The following is a 21,422-nucleotide window of genomic DNA, read 5'->3' as shown; positions in this document are numbered from 1 at the left end:
CGTCCCGTCGGGTCTTCAGTCATTCACCCCGTACGGGATAGAAACACGCAAAGGATGATACACGGCTTTCTCATCGGGTTGTTTCACAGGATCCATAATCAAACAACCCCCCAAAAAACTGGATTTACCAGGTTAACCGAATAAAAGGTTTGATCAGGAAAATTTTGTGCACAATTCATGACAAAATGCATCTGGTATTAGAGATTGGCAACAGTAGAATTAATGGTAAGCACAGGTTTAGCTCAAATTCAGGACAGAGGCGTGCACGGCGGTGCTTTGCATTGGAGTCAGATGACCGCGGCCAAATCAAAGGCAACCCAACGCCAGTATGCAAACTGCATCACTGAAGTGCACTCTGCCTGAAAGGAGGGAGAAAACACTTTTCTGAGCAGCAGAGGAGACCAGCATCAGGATCGACCAGCGCAATTCAAGGTGAGAGAGTTTAACTTGTAGCTTTCACATTAACATGAAATGTGACCGCTACATCAGAGGGCGCACGGGAAAGTGGCAAATGGGGCCTTACATCTTTTTGTGAAAATGACATCTAGTTCACTGAACTCAAAAGGTCTCCAGAGTCGACAGATTTTAGATCAAAACACTACCTTGGGGTGTAGTGGGAGAGGAAGTTCAGCCAATTCTTCATTTAATAGTATTGATGCCCATGGCGGGGCTGATGGATTGACTTAAAATTTTAAAGTGTTATTACATGTTGATTGTTGATATGTTAATGATCCAACATGTGTTTCTTGTGGAATAATCTCAAAACGTCCTATTACTTGATGACAGTGATCATTTGACCCGGCTAAGAGGTGAATGTACGTCCGTATTCCTCACATCTATGAGACCGATCATGACAGATCGGTCGATCGGTTTGTGTTGATACCACTGCTGCATAAACTGTGTCGTGTCAGGAAGAAACAGAGGTCAAGATCAGTTCAGCAGAGGTAAAATCTGACTCTCTTTTTAGGAAGATAAACTCTGATATACACAGATCGGGCATCGGATTATGACCACCAAAAGGTTGAGTTAATCACAGTGAACAATTCTGTCAGCAGAATGAGATTGCCATGAAAAGTCAACTACATAAATAAAAGCAATGAACCTGCATCAAGGTCATGTACAAGCAAGGTTCACTGCAGCTGGTTGGGGCATGAAGACTGTCTACATGTGGCCTCGTGTGGCCCAAACGGCTGCAAAGAGTCTGACAGAAAGGAGTGAGGCTGCAAAGTCCATCGGACAAATGCGGTCACGGTATTTTTGTCTTGATATGTGCTACTGCTCAACTCCTTAAATATTCTCTCACATATCAGTCCTGAGGGTGTGTCAGGGAGCAACACATTTTCCCGAGCTGTGAGTCCGCACCCAAACCGTGTCCCTGCTGTTTTTAGAGGCCACTTGTGCAGCAGCAGAGCAGCAGTGTTCATTCAGAAAGTCCCATCGCGGTGCTAAAATGTATTCACTGACAGCGCAGGGTGGAATATTTCTACAAGGCTTTTTTTTTTAAAACCAAGTACAGTGAATTCCTTGTCTGGATCGTGTTAGTTTAAGTTAGGAAGTTGAAGTCTGAAAAAACAAAACATGATTTTATGCTTTTATGAGCTGTTCCTGCTTCAGTTTGAAGCAGGAACAGCTCACTCAGTGTTATGGAAACGGGGTGTGAGTGGAATAATCCTGTCTGATGTAGAGGGACACTCTGCTATGGAGAGGACGCACACACACCTTTGCAAACCCACTCATACACACACACACACACACACACACCTTCACATACAAGCACTGCATCACTTATATAACAAATCCCAAATGACACGCTCAGCTTTCTCTTGTTTCTTTGTGTGATTCTCTCTCCTGTCTTTCCTTCGTTCCTTTGAGATTCAGCTCTCGCGTCTGCAAGAGATTTTACAAGTGTATTATATCACGGCGTCTGAGTCGAGTGAGTCTGACAACTTTTGTGTCCCGTCAGCCATTCAGGATTTCCACCTTGCCAAACACGGCACTGCCTTGAATCTCTCATTTTTAAGTACGAGAATATCCTCACAAATCAGTGCAAATTCATTGATTTTGAGCAATGGCGCTGTCTAATCAGATATCCAAAGCTACAGGACATCAATATGATTGTGAAACACAGGCATTTCAACCCATTTGGTGAAAATTATTATTAATACTTATTCATTATTTGAAACCTTTGAAACCTGAAAAGTGAAAAACTGAGCAGAATCGAACACATTTCACCATTTCTAGCTGTCAACACATTATTGAGTCTTATTATCCTACAATACAATGTACTATTGGAAGCACAGGAGCATAAGCAAGTCTTAATAGATGTTTTTTTTAAAGCCAAGTGAAGTCACTTGCTTCTCATGGTGGTGTAGGAGGGGGGAGTGCTGTTGAATCGCATTGAGTCTATGCTTGGATTTTTTTCTTCTTGCATGCTGGTATCCTCCATAGTTAGCACCAGAAAAAACAGACTTGAGAAAAAAAAAAAAAAAAAACAGTTACAAGGTCAGTAAGGTAATCGCCACAGATTTCAAACCCTCAGTTTTAAACGGTTTTAACTGTTCAGATATATCTGGAGCTAAGAGAAGACAGAATAAGAAAAGCCTACCCCGTAACATACATGAAACACTGCTGATTAGGCAGCTCCTGTCACGATTGGCAGTAACTTGACGTACTGATGCCCCCGGTCAGGCCTCCACTTGCTTTGCTCGTTGGTTTGAGGTAAAACTCTTGGGTCTTCCAGAGATCTCAGATCTGCCACTGCAAAAAGAAATCCTGCAAACTTGAAAGGGCTTCAGCACATCAGAGTGGAAGAGCGTCAGAAACCAGCAGCAGATATTTTCTGATGCTCAAAGCTTCAGCTGCAGCTGGATCCATCAGAAGCTGCATGACCCACTAAACCAAGCAGGACTCGATGAATAAGACCAAACAGTGAATAGATTGTTCCTGGACGTAGCGCTCAGGAAGCAATGAGAAAATCTGACGATGACAATCGTGACCTCCAGACACGATTCAGCTTATTTATCGTATGTTACAGCAGCTGCTGTCATGGGTCACAGTGCGGTAACTTGAGTTTATTGACCGCAGCGCCCTGAACCTGGGGCTTGTTTTCGCTAAATGGTTGAGGTGAAGCTCAATTTTTCAAAACAATGAAAATATAGACTGTTTAAAGTATGCAGTTCTGAATCCTCAAAATCCAAATGAAAGCAATAAGACGCTTTGAATGCATCACAGAGAAAAAAAACATTTTGAAAGTATGAGAAGTTTCTAATTTGGTCTCATTATTTCTCATTAACTTCCAAGAGCATCCTTAAAAATTCAGATTAGTCAAAACAGATTCTGTTTATTTTCATTAATTTTTAAGGATATTTTGGGTATTTTCGCCTTCCGGAGTTAAGTAGGGGTGGAAGCAATTCTGGCGAACGACGAGACACATCCCGATAACAGGATTTCCTTGGGTCGGTGCCTCTCTGTGCCAGTCGGAGAATGGTGGGGGGCTGAACGTGTGTGTAAGCCAGTACAGTAAGTGGTTAATGCCACCGGACCGGAGGCGGCAGGTCCCGCCTTGCTGTCCGTCTCATTCTGTGGGTGGTCTTTGTCTCCAGACTAAACCGCTCAGTCCCCTTCCCCTTCTGATCCCGCTAATCAGCACCCAGTCAGACTGAGCGTCCCAGAACCCCCCCCCCCCATTAACCCTCACGCAATCGCTTGATGTGACATGTAGCACGCCGTTTCATTTCTTTTTTTTTTTTTTCAATTTTATTTATGGAACATTTTCAATGAACAAAACAGACAGTATATCGGTTCATGAAAGGCAGGATAAAATAAAAAATGATGTCTGTCAACACCCATCCCCATCCACCCACCCAACCCACAGGCCAAAAATAAATAAATAAAATTAAATAAATAAAAAAAAAAAATAAATAAAATAAAAAATAAATAAATAAATAAATAAACATACCAATATAGTACATAAATAAGAGAGAAACCTTAAGAGTTCAATTTCAGCTTAGCCTAATACCACAGTCCCTCCCCCATCCTCTCATGTTGTTTAATCGATATTCTGAGGAAAATTTAGAGAGTCAAAGTACCGCAGAAAAGGGCCCCAAGTGGCATGAAATGCCTTGATTGAGCTTCTGATAGAGAACCTCAGCTTTTCAATTTTAAGATTATAAAGCACCTCACGGATCCATCGGACATGTGAAGGGGAATGGGAAACCTTCCAATTGAGTAAAATTAATCTTCGAGCCAAGAGTGTGGTAAATGATATAGCCCGCTTTAAAGCTTTTGGCAGATCTGAGGAAGGGGAGACACCAAAAATCGCAGAGATAGGGTTGGGCGCAACATAAAACCCATATGCCTCACTCAGTGTATTAAATATTTCTGCCCAATACTGTTGCAAGTTTGGACATGCCCAGAACATGTGCGAATGATCGGCAGGAGAAAGGTGGCAACGGCTGCACTCGTCTTTTACTGAGGGATAGATCTTGGCTAATTTTGAATTAGTATAGTGTACCTTATAAATGACCTTGCATTGAATTAATCTGTGTCGAGCACAAATCGAAGACGCGTAAACAAGTGCCAATGCAGAGTTCCACTGTTTCTCTGTAATTGTTATATTAAGACTCTCCTCCCAACTAGTTTTAAGAATATCGGGGGGTGTTAATATTTCTGACCATATGAGTTTGTAAATAATTGATATACCCCCTTTGATGGTAGGGTCAACCAGAAGAAGAGAGTCTAAAAGGGTTTCTGGAGGACGGTTCGGAAAATGCGGAAACACTTTCTTGACATAGTCCCGGGCTTGGAAAAAACGGAAAAAATTATGACTCGGAAGGTGATATTTATCAGACAGTTGGGCAAAGGAGGAGAATACGCCATCAGTATACAAATCTATAACTGACTTAATGCCCATGTTGTACCAGATTTTAAATCCCCTGTCTAAGGATGGTCCAAACGCGCAGTTTCTAAATACAGATGTCAGAGCTGAGGGGCCGACAAGACCGAACTGCTTCCTAAGTTGACTCCATACTTTCAAAGAAATTGAGGCAACAGGACAACCATGCAGTCGTGGCAGGGGAAGTTGTGAATATAAAATAGACCGAAAAGAAAATGGCGAAGACATTTTCTCTAAATGCACCCAGATCGGAACAGAGTCCTCTTCATCATACATCCAAAATAAAATTTTTTGTACATTCGCAGCCCAATAGTAATGCCTGAAGATCGGGAGGGCAAACCCTCCTCTCTCCTTAGGGGACTGTAAAACTGATTTACGAATTCTGGCCGGTTTTCCCGCCCATAAGAAAGCTGAGATAGTTTTATCTAATTTAACAAAAAAGGACTTATTAAGAAATATTGGGAGATGTTGAAACATGTAGAGAAACTTCGGGAGAACTACCATTTTCACCAAACTTATTCGCCCCGCCAGCGAAACAGGCAGAGTTGACCAGCGAGCAAAATCTGCCACGGTCTTCTCCATCAAAGGGGTTAGATTCATACGGTACAGGTCTGACAAGAATGGTGTAATTTGGATACCTAAATACCGAAAACCATTACATGACCATCGAAATGGAACAATCGTAGTTGGAAGTGATTTGGCAAGTGCATTGACAGGCATGAGTTCACTTTTTTGATAGTTGAGCTTGTAGCCCGATATACGGCTATATTTGTTAAGGACACTTAGAATTGTAGGAAAAGAAGAAACGGGATCTGAGACATAGAGAAGAAGATCGTCAGCGTACAATGAGACCTTATGTATAGTATTGTGTCTAGTTATACCTCTAAACGAGGCCTCAGAGCGCAACCAAATGGCTAAGGGCTCGATAGCCAAGACAAACAAAAGTGGGGACAGGGGACAGCCCTGTCTGGTACCACGACATAAAGGGAAGGAAGGGGAGAGAGTGTCATTTGTCCGAACAGAAGCGCGGGGTGAAGAATAGAGAAGTCTAACCCAATCCACAAAGGTCTTACCCAGCCCGAATTTGGACAACACCGTGTACAGGAAGCCCCACTCCACCCTGTCGAAGGCCTTTTCTGCGTCGAGGGACACAACGACCTCAGGCACCGCAGTTCCAGGGGTAGTGATAATGTCAAAAAGCCTCCTAGTATTACATGAGGATTGCCTATTGGGCATAAAACCTGTCTGATCTAAGTCTATGATAGGGGATAGAACCCGCTGTAAACGTGAAGCCAAAACCTTCGTCAAAATCTTGAAATCGACATTCAGCAAAGATATCGGTCTATAGCTACTACAAGATAAGGGGTCTTTGTCCTTCTTAAGAAGCAGAGAGATTGTGGCCTCCGACAGGGTACTGGGTAACCGACCAAGAGAAAAGGCCTCATTATACATGTCTCTAAGAAAAGGGCTAAGTATAAGGGAAAAAGTTTTGTAGTATTCCGTAGTAAAGCCGTCGGGCCCTGGCGATTTGGAACTTTGGAGGGAACCTATGGCTTCCTGAACTTCCAGAATAGTGATGGGTGAGCCTAGGGCTTCTGCTGATTCTACTGATATTTGAGGAAAGGTTATTGTATCTAATATGTTATCCGGAGGAGGTGGAGAATCCGATGTGTAAAGAGTGGTATAAAACTCTACAAAGGTTTTATTTATGTCACTAGGATCAGTAAGAGCTACACCAGAGTCAGACCTTATAGCTGAAATTAATCTAGATGATGCCTCTGCTCGAGCTTGATAGGAAAGAAGCTTGCCGGCTTTATCTCCGGACTCATAAAAACGCTGCCTAGATCGAAGTAATGCAGTCCTAACAGCTGTAGTAGAAATCAAATCAAGCTCCGTCTGTAAAGAGAGTCGTTCTTTATAGAGATCAGGAGCAGGATCGCCGGCATACCGTTGGTCAACCTCCTTAATTTCCTTCAGAAGTTGTTTAATGCGGGCGGTCTCATTTCTCTTTTTATTGGAAACAAAGGAAATAAGTTGGCCTCTGATATAGGCTTTAGACGCCTCCCATAGACTGCTTCTACTTATGTCCTGTGAATCGTTTAGTTCGAAAAACAGGGAAAGTTGTGAATGTAAAAATTCTCTATAGGTTTCCTCAGCTAACAGCACGGAATTAAATCTCCATTGTTTAATCCGAGCGGATTGAAAGGGCAGTGCTAAATCAATAGAGACTGGGGCATGGTCTGATATTGCAATGGTATGATAATCCGTAGAAACTATTTTGGCCAAAAGCCTGACATCCAACAGAAAGAAATCGATCCGAGAATAAGAATGGTGAACGTGGGAAAAAAAGGAGAAAACTTTAGACTGTGAGAATTTATGTCTCCATGGGTCAGTGAGCCCAAACTGCTGGGACAGAGAGAGTAGCGTCTTTGCCGCTTTTGTGAGAGGGGCGGGTTTGTTAGAAGATCTGTCCAATAGAGGGTCTTGTACAAGATTGAAATCGCCCCCCACAACTACATGGTGATCCCGAATGTCTGGGAAGGAGGAGAACAACCTAGATACAAAAAGACTGTCATCCCAATTGGGACCGTAAACGCAAACAAAAAGAAAAGGCATTTCCTGAAGTCGCCCAGAAACCATGACATATCTACCATTTGGATCCAAAACTGATTTCTCAAATTTGAAGGGGAGGCCTTTACGAATAAGTATGGCGGCCCCCCTGGCTTTACCATTAAATGTTGAATGAAAAACATCCCCAACCCAGCGTCTTTTAAGTCGTGCAACATACTTATTGAGCATATGAGTTTCCTGAACGAAGTAAATATCACCTTTGAGTTGGTCTAAGTGGGTCATTACACGCTGCAATTTAATAATGTTTCCCATCCCCTTCACATTCCACGAAACAAACCTAAGTGTTGTGCCCGCGGTTGTCGTACCTTGTGTCATTTATAGAGATGGGGGAGGGGAGGTACCGAGCGTCTGACGGGAACCTGGAGAAATAAGGTGGGTATGGCAGGTCTCTGAAAAAGTGAAATAAAAGAAAAAGGCAGAAAAGAACAAAAACAGGAAAAAGGAGTAAAAATAAATAAAATGAAAAAATAAAATAAAAAAAAATCCCATTGGCCTTAGAATATCCCATATTAACAAAAAAAATCCAGTGTCCATTGCACAAGGGTGTCCAACACACCTGGGGAACTTCCAACTTGGTTGAAGTATCAAAAGTCCAAGTCCCCAAAATTAAGGCATCCGAATAATGGTCATGGCAGTCCAAAATTGTATATAAAGGATTCTTCAGAATAAGGCAGACACGCCGTTTCATTTCTGCACTGCTCATCTCTCATTATTATCACCTCCTTATGAACCCTATCTGCATTTTCCATTTATCTTCCCTTTTCGACCTCCAGTGCTAATTTTCTCTGACTCCTTGTCAATTTATCTCTTTTGATTTTCTATTTCTTTTCATCTCATTAGTTTCTTTCACTGTCACTTATTTTTGAGGCCTTTCAGTTTTCGCTCCCACTCATTTTCTCCACTCTGTCTCATCATTCCACTCTTTCTCATGACTTTCTGCTATAATATTACATTTAATATTTTTCACATTTTCTTTTGGCTTCTTTTAGCAGTTTTTCCCTATTCCCTCACTGCTTCCCTTTTCACTCATATCCATCAGCTCATTTTAGATGTTGTAGGTCAGATCATCCCAGTGGTCGATCAGACTGAACTGTTGTATTAAACCAAAATTTAATCAATTTTATGCAATTTAAATCTTGTTAGAGGTCAGTTCACAGTTCACAAAGACATTATTGGCACTGTTTATACAATGACTTCAAGTGAAGCTTTTGTTGACAGTGGTGCTTGGAGACACTGAGAACACAACTTTTAAAAAAAAGTTTCCAAAGTGAAACTTTTTTTGGAAAAACTCCGACTCCAGCTCCGCGGAGACGCCTTAGGAAATAGTTCTTTTGCACATGAGCAAGTAGACCGCACTTTTCTGAAATGAAAACACAAAAATGATGCACAGTCACATGAAATGTTGCCATGTAAATGAGGACTTAGTAAATGTTGATAGAGGCCTGGGGTAGATTTATCACGATAATAGATCTGGACACTCGTAAACACTTTATATCACTGCCACCTTGAAAATTCACCTCTGCTGCCGTCATTAGTGCTTGAAGTTCACCGTGTTGCTACAGTCAGTCGGTACTTTCATCTAGTAAATAAAAAAGAAGTATGCGGGCTATTAAAAAAAAGGCATATAATCACTCCACTGGATGAAACAGCAGCTGCTGCTGCCAGTGGAGGCTAATTTGACTTAATTTACACTGAAACGCTGCGATGCCGCCCGGCCTGAGAAGATCTTCACAAGATCTGCTTCCACTTAACTTTGTTGCAGGCAAAGGCTGGTGAAGTTGATGTTTTGCGATCTTATTTCATTTTGTTCATATTTTGTACATTTGGACCCTTCAAAATTATCCCCGTTATGAATATTTTCATGGCCAAAAGCTAACTTATTTAAGTTTAGAGTCCACATTCAGATTTGTTCTCCATCACTTCATTTTAAAAGGCAGAGGATATTAGAGTGAGAGTCAGGTTTGGGGTGAGGACGGCGAGTACACGGTAAGTTAACTTCACCTTAGCCTCCTTTCATCCCAACTTTACTTTCCCTTTCATGTCATTTCTTCTATCCTTCTGAATCACTTCACGTCCTCACTCATCCTCCCAGCTTCTCCTGAACCTGCCGCTGACCCATTAAACTATGTGATTGTTATTTTTGGTGCAAGTCTTCCCCTCTATGTGTGTGTGTGTGTGTGTGTGTGTGTGTGTGTGTGTGTGTGTGTGTGTGCATATAGCGGCCTGCAATCAGAATAAAAGTGAGGTGGAAATGACGGCGTTCAGCCATCCCTCCGTTTCATCACCCAGTTCCCTCTTTCATCATTTTTCCGCCTTTCATCACCCCTCCCCCGTCCATCCCACCCGCTCATCAAAAAGCATCTCGTCCTCCTCCTTTTTTCCCTCTCTCCAGTAACTCCTCTCTTCATTTGCTGTATTCCTCAAAGCTAAAATATCCATCCACCTCTCCTTCTCTCCTCCCCATCTGTTCAGTAATTCAATCATGGAGGCAGTCGGCGGCAGCCGGAGCAGTGAGTGATGATGTTTTTGGAAGAAAACTCAGCCATTGCAGACTGCCAGTCCTCCGCTCTCTGTATTATCATTTCTAATATGCTGCGCTTTGGATTCCCAGATAAAACCTGAGATCAGTAACGCCGTCTCCATCCCTGAGTCTCCACTCAGTTAAATATTCCTCAAACAAACCGCTCTGGGTGCCCTTGACTGAGAGGTGGCGTGTTGGCGCCGCCTTATAGTCAGATCCAAGTTATCTAGACGGACTGATGGAATAATTCAGGGGAGCAGGAGGGGGAGAAATGCAAACACAGCAGGCTAAGACAGCCCACAATCCTAATGTCATCAGGGCATGTGCAGGGCGATGGGACATCAACACCACCAACACACACCTTCAATGTGCCATTTACAGCTCAGAGAATTAGCAAGAAAAAAACTGAGAACTTAAGAAAAAATGTGATTTTTCAGATGCTTTGGTGCTTTGACTGAACTATCTATGCTTCTTTTATCGAATTGTTGATCGTTCTCTAACAAAAAAGCACGATATAAGCTGTAAAATGTATTCTATACTGGAAATCTCAGGAAGAAAAGATCCAAAGACACGTTTATTTGATAGCTTCTTCACAGATCTCAGGATTTAAATCAATCAGAGACCAATTGCCAAAGGTTAAACCATCAATAATCCAACAATGGATCAAACCAGTCTCAAGGCTATCGAAGGCCATTTTTTTGTTCCACTGTTTAACCTCCACCTGCTGATCATCTCCAATACAGCATGATCAATGATGCCTGATATGTGAATATCAATGACAGAAGCAGCTTTGCCACTTTTCATGGTTGTCAATAAAGAAACGAACCCCGAAAGGGTCAAATGGGTGCAACCTTATGCTAAAGCAGGACATGTATTAATACCGAAGCTCCAGAGAGCCGATAACCAAACATGGAGTAACACAGTTTCTGTCACATTCCTGCAGATGCAATTAAAAAAGAAGCGCTGCACAAAAAGCAAGAGCTGTGGCACAGGTTGTCCAATTAACTATGATTTGCAGAAAAATAACACACACACACAAAAAAAAATCCAGGCTTCTTCACACCACCGAAGCATACAGCTGCAGCCGACAACACGGTTAACCACCATCAAGACTCTGGCTGACAGTGCGCGAGGCTCCCTCTCTTGCCTGCTCCTTTGTGAATGTGCAGTGGTGTGGACGCAATCATCTGGTGTACTCCGACTGCCAGCCTCGCACGTCAACACGGGAGGCGCGGGGGGTTGGTACAGCATCTACAAATGTATGCAAGTATTTGCGTCTCCAGGCAGACAGCGACGGGGGCGTCGAGCGTTGGGTTTTACCAGCAGCGGTTATGTTGGACGATGATATTTCAATCACAATGAACTGTACATTTTCCTATGGAAACTGATCAAATGGCCCGAAAAACTGCTTGACATATTTTAAATATAAATTAAAGCTCATAGATAAAAAATTAATACAAACAAAGGTTGTGATAGTTGTGCAATGATCAAATTTGTCAGACACTTTGGCCACAAACAGACAGTTCAATATCAGGTGCATGATTATTGATTGCTTTATTTTGATTTTCTGTAACTTATTGCCTATAACGGTCTCGCAGTGCCGACTGCAGACATGCACTGTTTTCATTTTAAATAATTAATCATGATTATCATGACTGTAGCGATCGGTCGATCGTTCCAGGGTCTGTGCGGACAGTAGCAGTGGATCAACAGCAGATCCATAAGCATCACATCCATGTCAACAGTTTAACCCAAAATTCAATCAGATCAGCAGGAAAGTGTTCGCACAGCTCACACAAACACACGCGCACGCAAGGATCAATACGGATTACATCACCCACCTGAACACACAAACACACAGCAAACTGCTCTTGAGCAAACACACACCGCAGGTCAGGCTCAAGGTCTGCGGCGTCCACAGACACACACAAATATACACACACACACACACACACACTTACGACCTCGTCAAGCAGAAGCTGAGTGACAGCAAACTGACGATGGCTTTCCAGATGGTGCCAGATGTGCGGTGTGCACGCTGATAAACGTGCACGAGTGTGTGTGCGCGCGTGTGTTCCCCCATGATGCAGGTAAATATGTGCAGACTGCATGTCTGGCCTGAGTGGGAGTAAATGAGTTGCAGCAGGGCACAGCCTCAGCCAGGCCCATTACAGACACACATCAAACCCAACCTTACCTTCTCCTTCACGCACCTCTACACACACACACGCACTTCAGCCACTCATTTCCACCACAGACCACATTTCCCTTCCAGCTGCACACACATACACACACACACACAGCTGTCCTGTGAGCTCAGTGTTTAATGCCAGATGACAAACAGGTTTGTGTTAACGTCAGTACACCGTTACACCTCCCCTGCTGTTTGTCTGGGACTCTCAGCTCCACTCTGTCATTACTGCCTTGCTGCTTCTGCCCTGTTTGTTTTGGGGTTTGGCTTGTTTTTGGTTTTTTTTCCCCCTAAATGACTCAATATCAGCAATCAACAGTTTATTTTGCGATTGAAATTTCACAAGTTGTGCAAAATTAAGAAATGAAGCACCATCTATGAAGTAGAAGCTACCTACTACATCAGTAACAAAGTGTAGACTGATATCGTGAAGGCATGGTTTGACAGCCAGATCCTTGATCCTGTATTTAAACGCCTTCGTCTGTGGTGCTTCAAAAAACACATAAGTGTAAGTTTTAGAGTCCTGAGTGCAGGAGACATGAAATGCTCCATCGGGGCGGTGATGTGACACTGATGACGAGTGATTAAAGCGTTTATTGCCAAATGATGGCACCCTTTCAGATTAAACATTGGCTAAATGTGGGATTTTACGACATTCCAACAGGAGGTGATCCAAAGAGAGCAGACAAGAATCCTACAAATGAGTAATGTCACCCTGAATTATGGAGAGAATTTTGCTATGAAAACCCAAAACTTCTGAAATGAAGTAATAAAGCTCTTTAAAACATATAGAATTTCTCTAGAGTAACACAGGTAAACATAGTTGAGTACAAAATGTGAACCAGTGCTGTTGAGTTACTTTCATTCATGTTCAAAACAGTTGCATTAAAATATCAACACAACACAAATGCCAAAAATAGAGATCAAATTAATTGAACACATCTTCACAGAAGTGCTACAGGGTGGCATCACAGTGTCAGGCTTCACTGCTAGTTTGTCACAGTGCAAACCCCTGCAAAGCAGGTCAGAGCTTCTGTTTCAACTCCACTCTGTCTAATTACACACACCGCCGATTCCTCTGGGGATTGATTAATAGTAGTACAACTACAATGCAAGCGAGCACAACAAAAACAAAAGAGTGCATGTGGTGATAAGCATCAGGTACCATTGGGCTTCTTTCACCTGCAGAATGGGCTTTAAAGTGACTTTCCCCTCCATGTGCGTGCACTGCATTCCACTGAGGACCGGATTTAGTGCACAACTGTGCAGGCTACAAGCAGCCTATAAAAAAGTGTTTGAGGGCTTACCTGTCCTCTGCATTTCATGTACTAAACACAAGTCCGAGAGGAGCTTCCAGCTGAAGCGCACTTAACTGTGACCTAAAGGTTGCTTTGTGATGTTCTCTGGGTACATAATGTACTCCAATGGTACTATTTTTGGGCAGTACCTGGATGTGTCAGACCTTACCGACTGTTTCAAAGCCAGGGACTGCATTTGTTTTAGAGAGTGGAGTGCCCACCCTTCTTTCAGGGGCATCAACGGGATGCTGGAGCTCTCCTGGAAATTTGTCCAATGGGAGAACACAGAAACATTCAAAGAATACTGATTGTACTAAACACTATTAACAATAATTTGACTACTTTTGGTTTATTTAAATTTGACCCTGCTTGTTTGTCCCTGTGATGGACTGGTGACCTGTCCAGCATGTTGTTTGTGCCCCACAACAATACGTTAGTTAAAGTAGGATAGAGAACAGGATGAAATTTGGTTCATATCCAGGTTGAGCAGCCTTTCTGTATGAAATCTGTATTTTCTCCCAGTGAGTTCATGGTTTTCCTCCTGCAGTCCAACCTGTCTGTGTGTCCACATTGCTCTCCTGCCTTTTGCACATTGTCAACCCTAAATTTGACAGCATATGGAGTCTTGCTGCTTACTTACTGCTCGCAGTCAAAACATGTTTCATAACATGATGTAGTTTCCATGTCATAAAGACCTTTTTGCTACAGGGTGGTATTTACTCAATCCTAATGACATTTTGCGGGGTGGGGGTCTCGACTCAAAGAACGATGGGAAACTCTGCTCTAGACAGTCTATGGACTATGTTTAATCCAAGGGGGGTTTCCTGCTCTGCTGCATCCTGTGCAATTTATTTCAACATCAGCCAGTCTTGTTTGTCTGTTTGCATGAATACAGTGCACCACACTAATTCCTGCACACTGTCCTGAAGCTGCATGCTTCACTGGGTCCTGTAAGGCGAGCATTGCCACTTGAGGCACAGCAGCCTGCAAGCTATTCGCCCAAAAGCAGTTCTTTTTTAAAAAAAGGCAACATTAACATGACATTTCATTATCATGAAATCTTATAAATAAGCTGCAGCGACATGAGCGTGGTGTGTTTGACTCTGAGGCGTCAACATCTGTGTTTGGCGTTAGTTTACTGTGGAGCTGGCGGCATGTCTGTGAGAGTAAAATCAATCGTATATTCTTTAAGATGTGTAAAAAAAATTTACTGTAAACACATCAAAGGACCCAGTGATTGTAGTTGGAAACATATGGCTCAAAACTACATTGTGAGAACAAATATCCAGAAGTTTAATTAAAAAATGCTTTGAATTTTCTCATCAGATGGATGAAATTGTGCTAAATACCATGTGGCTAGACACTCTTGACATTTTGGTAAAGTAAATTACAGATGCATTGAACAGTGTCTAACATGTTTTGGTGACATTAACATCATCTAATTCCAGATTACCAGAACTGCTGTACATTAAGAAAACAACTCGCCAGTAAAATTATCATTCAATTTAAAAAATATTTACACTTCTTTCAAATGGTCATATTCAGATGTACTGATCAGACTATTGCTTATTGGTGGTAAGGTTCTGTCTACAAGGGGGGGTTCAGGTGTGTGTTCTGTGTATTTCCAAGCTGTAAGAGCCTCAGGGTGGACTTCCTGTAGGAAGGGTCTCCAGCGTATCTGCTTGGTATTTAGTGTACTAAAGAAAGCATGTTTGGAAGCGAGGACTGCAACTGTGTGAATACACAGGAGGATGAGAATAACTCATCCTCATTTTGAACTTTCCCAGAGGCCACAATAAAAATACTGGTAAATATGCATGTAAAACACACACACACACAAAAACACAACTATGTTGTTGGTGACAAAAGCATGTAAATATTGCTCAAGTCAAAAAAGTCCCAATTAAAGGGCAATGATGTTAAGATGAATTCATGAGCCTGTTGTGCACTGGGTGGTGATGTTGAGCCGCTTTAGCCACTACTGTATTAACTATTTATCTGAGGGACTCAAAACACAACCTAACAGCTTAGAGCAAGGTGGCAATCTATAGACTTCAACACATCCTACCTTCAAATGTATGCCAGTGTAATGCAATACGTCAACAACTGCAATATGTCCTTGTTATTTCATTAATTCATTGCATGATTAATCTTAATGTCAGGTGAAGAAACACTGTTAAACAGACCGATCTGCTGATTTCTCATAGTGCAAAATGAGACAGAGTATCACACACACTCTAGCCTGCTTTACAGTCACCAAATAACATTCATTGCATGGTTGTAAATGCCGTGCACGCACAGGGAAAACACGTAAACTCTACATAGAAAGGCAACTAATCCCAACCGATTGGGGACATCTTACTATGCAGTTATCTTTGCACTAACCACTACACTACTGTTTGGGCCATAAATAATCAAAACACGTACATTTAAATAGAATTATATGGTGGGGTTTTTTTTGTCTTAGGCAGGTCAGGTCATTGCTATTCAACCTGCACTGAATCATTAATGGCTGTGTATGTAGTTTCAGTCTAATTAACCCGAATAATTTGTGGGGGTGGATGAACAGGTGGTTAAAATTAGAATTTTTCAGCATGATTTCAGTCATTTAAATCAAAAACACAGTGAACTGGAATAATACTGCTGCTCCCCTGTTGCTGTGCTAATTCGTATGATTGAGAGTGAACGCAGAGAGGCACGATTCTGGACCGTAATGTGTCGTCCGTGCTCTTCTCACTCTTCATATTCAAAAGAGGCCCACCTGCTGTCAGGAGCCTTTCCACTGTGAGCAACAACCCGCCCGTTGGGAACAATTCTAGCACCAGGATGGCAGGGGTCAGGTAGAGAAATTGCAAAGTCTTGCAGCTCGCAGCTGGGCCCTTATGAGCTGTCTCTTAATAACTGTATCATCCAGTTTTATATCAGCAGAAGCATCAGCTGCATGATCTATCTGCAGATTTCTCTCAGTGTAGTGCCCACACACTGGAGTGGGCTGTGGAAGCGGAGCATTGTTGGACGTTATGGTGCTACACTGCCAGCGGAAAATAAGCAATTACAAGAGCAAAGTCATGCAGACATCCTGTGCAGCAATCAGACGGAACATGTTTTTCAAATGTGTGTGTACCTGTTACGTGACATTGACTGTGATGTTGTAGCTCGACAATCACAAGGCCACTATCATCTCTCAATTGGGAGGCAGGGTCACAGAAGGTCCCTCCTCTAAAACACACACACACACACACACACACACACACACACACACACACACACACACACACACATCCTCCCTATCTCTGCTGCAGTGCACTCGGACAGGGGTCTTAAGAAGGGCTGCCAATCTCCAATCATATGACCAATCTTCTCTCATACACCCCGATGCACCCAACGCCTCCATTCTGGCTACACACACACGCACACGCACACGCACATCTTCACATCATCATCAGGCCTTCCAAGCAGCAGTGGTATCAGAGGAATTGAAGGGAGGATCACTGGCGGTGAAGCAGCGGCGGGGTCTTACTTGCTTTCCCCGGCCGGGGCCTCTGCAGCAGCTTCTGCACGGTGAGCAGGTCCTCGGTCTTCACCGCCTGCAGCAGTTCCTGGTCCTTCCCCATCTTCCGCGCTGAGCCGCTCTACTCCCGCAGCATCCCTTCCACACAGCGGCGCTTCAGCCCAGCCTCACCGCGCGGAGGGCGCGTCTCCCGCGGCCACGAGCAGCCTCCCTCTGCCTCCTCCTCCGCCTCGTGCCCCCCTGACTTTAACCGAGCCCCCCCCCTCACAGCTGAGGCATGCGGTGGGGAGTCAAGTGAGAGAGAGTAGACAGGGTGGGATGGAGGGATGCTCTCGGGTTCCCCCCCTCCACCCCACACCGCACCGCACCGCACCGCAGCGCCCCGCACTCCCCGCCCGCCTCCTTCCCGCTGGACGGAGACGGCACCAGGTGGGGGGTGGGGGGCGGGGGGAAGACACCGGGTCGTCCGAGAGTATCCTTAATCGACTGGAGGATGCGCGGCGTCCGCCTCGCGCTGCAGCTGCGCTCCGGCGGCACCGACTCCACGAGGAGGAGGACGTCAGACGGACGTGGACGTCGGAGCGGCCTGCGTCTCTCGTGCGGTGGAGCTTCTGTCCTGCTCGGCGTCGTAAACACAATCCAGCGCTGCTGCCGCCGCCGCTGCTGCTGCAGCCATCGCTCCGTGCGCGCACGCTCTGCGTTTGGTAATGATTTTCTCGGCGTGGGGGGGAGGGGGGGCAGGAGGTGAGGTGGGAGGGAGGGAGCACGTACACGTACACGCGCCCGCGCCCGCGCGCACTACAGCTGGCCCCGGCTCGTAGCGCTAAATGGCTCGTGCTGCAACTCGGGGGCGGGCCGGGAGGAGCGTGCGGCTCTCTCCCGCCCCCCCCGTTCATCCCTCCGTGGCTGCAGAGGTTTTATTCAGGGAAGAGGAGATGTGTTTCCTCGGTTTTCCTCGGAGCTTCATCAGGATACAGACTGATGTCACTGATGCCATTCTGGAGCAGGAACTGGGGATTCCAGCGGTCCCTGCTGCAAATGCATGGAAGCAGGGGCGTCCCGACACTATGGGGGGCCTGCAAAACAAAACTCTTCCTTACTGTTATTCTCTTGTTTGTTTGTTTTTGTCTACCTGCTTATAGAAGTACACTGTGCTAGTATATACGGTGCAAAGTATATATGATGACAATATCTATATTTTTACAAAAGCAATTATTACTGAAAATTACTACAATCTCAATTTTGATGAAACCTTCTGGTGCAAAACACAGTGAAATGTCTCAAAAAATGGTTTTACTAACTCACCCTGACCACATGGCTGTGAGACTTTGTAAATAGCAATAAGGAAGCAACCAAGCTATTTCACTGGTCTGGCCTACTCAGGATGAAACTGGGTTGTATGTGGCCCCTGAACTATTCAAATGATAACATTTCTTTTTCCTGTCACCACACATCCATGTCAACAGCCACAATTATAGTAAGAACTACAGGGATGTCACACCTTTGTGGTCTGACCTGGAACTTTGTTCATCCTTTTACAAACACTGCTCTAGTTCCCATTAGCTTGAATGAGCAGTTCCTGCTGATTTTTCCATCAATTTATGATCCATGTTTTACAGTGTGAGATAACAGAGAAAAAGCAGCACCACTTGTATTTTGAAAGACAGAAAACAATCAAGAGAATTCAAAGCACCATTTGTATTTAACTTTTCCAATCATGAAACTGTTTTTGAAGATTATATGTAAAATCGTATCAAATATTTTCAAATAGTACTAACAGACTTGCCAAGAATTGTCTTTTTTATTTTTTATTTTGTTAATTTGTTGCTTGATTGTTCTACAAATGCTAAATAAACTGAACTGAACTGAACTGAAATCTTAATTGACTGATCAATGCTACATTGGTCATCAAATAGATCTTCAAGTCAGATCAGTTTCATCTTCATCCAGCAGCTCATACACTTCATTTATGAACCCGTTTGCTTGATGCATGATGACAAACTTATTGCCAGACTTGAGACAGTAAAAAATTTCCAATCGTCTCCCATAACTGTTGTGACACTGTTGCAACATAAACAATGTCACAATTACATATGATTCCAACAAAAAACTTGCAAATGTGTGTATGGTCTTGCACGTTTGTGCCTCGAACAAGCCAAAAGTTGCCACAGCCCAGTGAGGAGCTTTAAGCCTTAACTGACTCCTGCACAGCAACTTTCTGAAATCAACAATTGCAATAATTCATCTGCCTTGTCAAACTTGGGTTATCTTGCACAAGTCATCCTTGCTTGAATTAGCTCAACACACAGAACGTGTCTTAAATGCACATACATGCTGCCATGTTCACAATTCTAAATGCAATAGAGGGAATCAATGAATGTGACCTCAACTTCAATCATGTAATATCTGTTTTCTCTCTCCATCCGCCCTCCTCCAGATTTTTATCTCCACTCTCTTCTAGTTCGTGTGTGTGTGTGTGTGTGTGTGTGTGTGTGTGTGTGTGTGTGTGGGCAGTATGCAGTGCTTGGATACTGCTCTCTGCCTCCTCCACACATCCAGTGAGTTATGTAAGAACACTAAAGAGTAGCCCATATGGTACTGAGAGAGCGTATTTATAAATTTGTCTATGTTAATGCAGAGTAAGTGGCTCATACCTTTAAGTTGCGTTACCACTAATGCCGGATATTAAAAGGTGGATCGTTACAGCGTTTACCTGCATCACCTCAAATATTCTTTTGTGCACAGTGAGGATGTGAGGAGAGCTTTAGATTGTTGTGTTGGGAGACGAAGGAGTGAAATCATTTGTCCTTTCTCTAGTGACGTGGGACATTAATAAAAGAAGCAAATAAGAGAGGAACTGGAGAAGGTGAAGCAAATACCACAATCACTGTGAAAAGAAGATGACTAAACCGGAAGCAAATGATGCATATTTGCATGGAGCTGTAAATTAAAGGCTGCACAGAGTGGTGCAGTGGTCATTTGCTGTTGATTTCTCCAGATGCTCTGAAGGGTAATGTTTCCACAGTGGAGGCTGCCCTTACCCAGCTCCACCAGCTAGAAGGATAATGGGATTTAGAAAGTGGATCAATGTAATGACAAAGTAGACTGATAATCCCATTTTTATCCAGTGAAACATGAACATCCTTCTAAATAAACTGCATTGATCTATCCTCATCATGATTACATGCCAGAGTCTAATGAGAAAGGACTAAGAATAACCATTCCTGTTGTTGGAGATTAAATTACAGTTATTCTTATCACCCAGTGAAATAGTTTTACATAATAAAAGTGTGTTTATTTAAAGCTTAAAAGTGGCTTCATGTCATAACAGCTGCGGGGAGGAAGATTGACTGCATGTTTTACAAAAGCACACTGCCCTCAAGTGGCCATTCACAAACCATGCACTTAAAAAAGGGCTTTCTTCAGAACATCATGTTTATACAGTTTGTTTAAATCAGAGGGATCAAACCAGTTTTAGTTCAGGAGCCATATGCAACCCACTGTCATCTTGAGTGGGAAGGAGTGGTAAAATAGCGTCAAGGTAACCTTTAAATTTAAACTTTAAAGCTTTATTTTGTTGTATCGCAAACATAAGTGATGAAAATGTCTATTTTCACATGGCCAAACAATTACTAGTGACTATAATCTCAACATAAAGCCAATGTTATTGAAGTTGTATGGTACAAAATATAGTGAAACATCCAAAATAGTCCTCCAATAGCTGTTGCATTATGCATATTTTTACAAACTCACCCAGGCAGTGTGTTTCACACGAATGTTAGTTTTCATTCACACAATGATTTAGCGGGCTGTCATGGCAGAATCACAGATTTCTCAGCTCAGATCTCAGTGTTGTGTCCACAACTATCAAGAAATATATTAAAAATACAATTTTGTGGAGCACATTTTTAAAATGTGCTTGGTGGTTTGGCTGTATTGGAGGCACATGCAGGCCAGTTTTGGCCCACGAGCTTTATGTCTGACATCCCTGGATTTACATCCCCAATTTTTACTAAACTTGAACATACAATCTAATAATTATAAGAAGCCAGAGATGCATAAGCTGCATGACTGAATACTACAGCAGAGATATGACATATTTCTAGCTGCAGCCCTGCATCCTAATATCCTAGGATACATGTTTTAGTCCCTGACACTCATTAGTCACACTCATTGTTTTCTGTATTGTGCATGTGTGTGTTTTGCTATTGCTGCCTTTCTGTAATTTGTAGTTGATCTATTATAGTTGACAAGATAAATAATTTTACACTTGAGTGAAGATAGACTTTAGTATTATTAATTTAACTTCTCTCCTTATGAAAAATTGAAAGAGATAAAAGTTCTGAAGTGTACTCAACTACCGATATCCAATGTTT

At 43.0% G+C, this 21,422-nt stretch overlaps 1 protein-coding gene across 8 annotated transcripts in view; it reads right to left on the bottom strand.

Moving 5' to 3' along the window:
- Window positions 1–17,387, bottom strand: part of caskin1 (CASK interacting protein 1) — a 97,772-nt gene extending 80,385 nt beyond the window's left edge. For all 8 annotated transcript variants that reach the window (XM_030089866.1, XM_030089864.1, XM_030089871.1 and 5 more), the window contains exon 1: window positions 17,056–17,387. In XM_030089866.1, coding sequence (XP_029945726.1) covers window positions 17,056–17,149 — 94 coding nt within the window. In that variant the 5' untranslated portion in view covers window positions 17,150–17,387. The remainder of the gene's footprint in view (window positions 1–17,055) is intronic.
- Between the last annotated feature and the right edge of the window lie 4,035 nt (window positions 17,388–21,422).

This window comes from Salarias fasciatus, chromosome 4, assembly GCF_902148845.1.
Source record: "Salarias fasciatus chromosome 4, fSalaFa1.1, whole genome shotgun sequence".
NCBI classification, from domain to species: Eukaryota; Metazoa; Chordata; class Actinopteri; order Blenniiformes; family Blenniidae; genus Salarias; species Salarias fasciatus.
The sequence above is the reverse complement of the archived record's forward strand: the minus strand, read 5'-3'. Positions and strand labels throughout refer to the sequence as shown.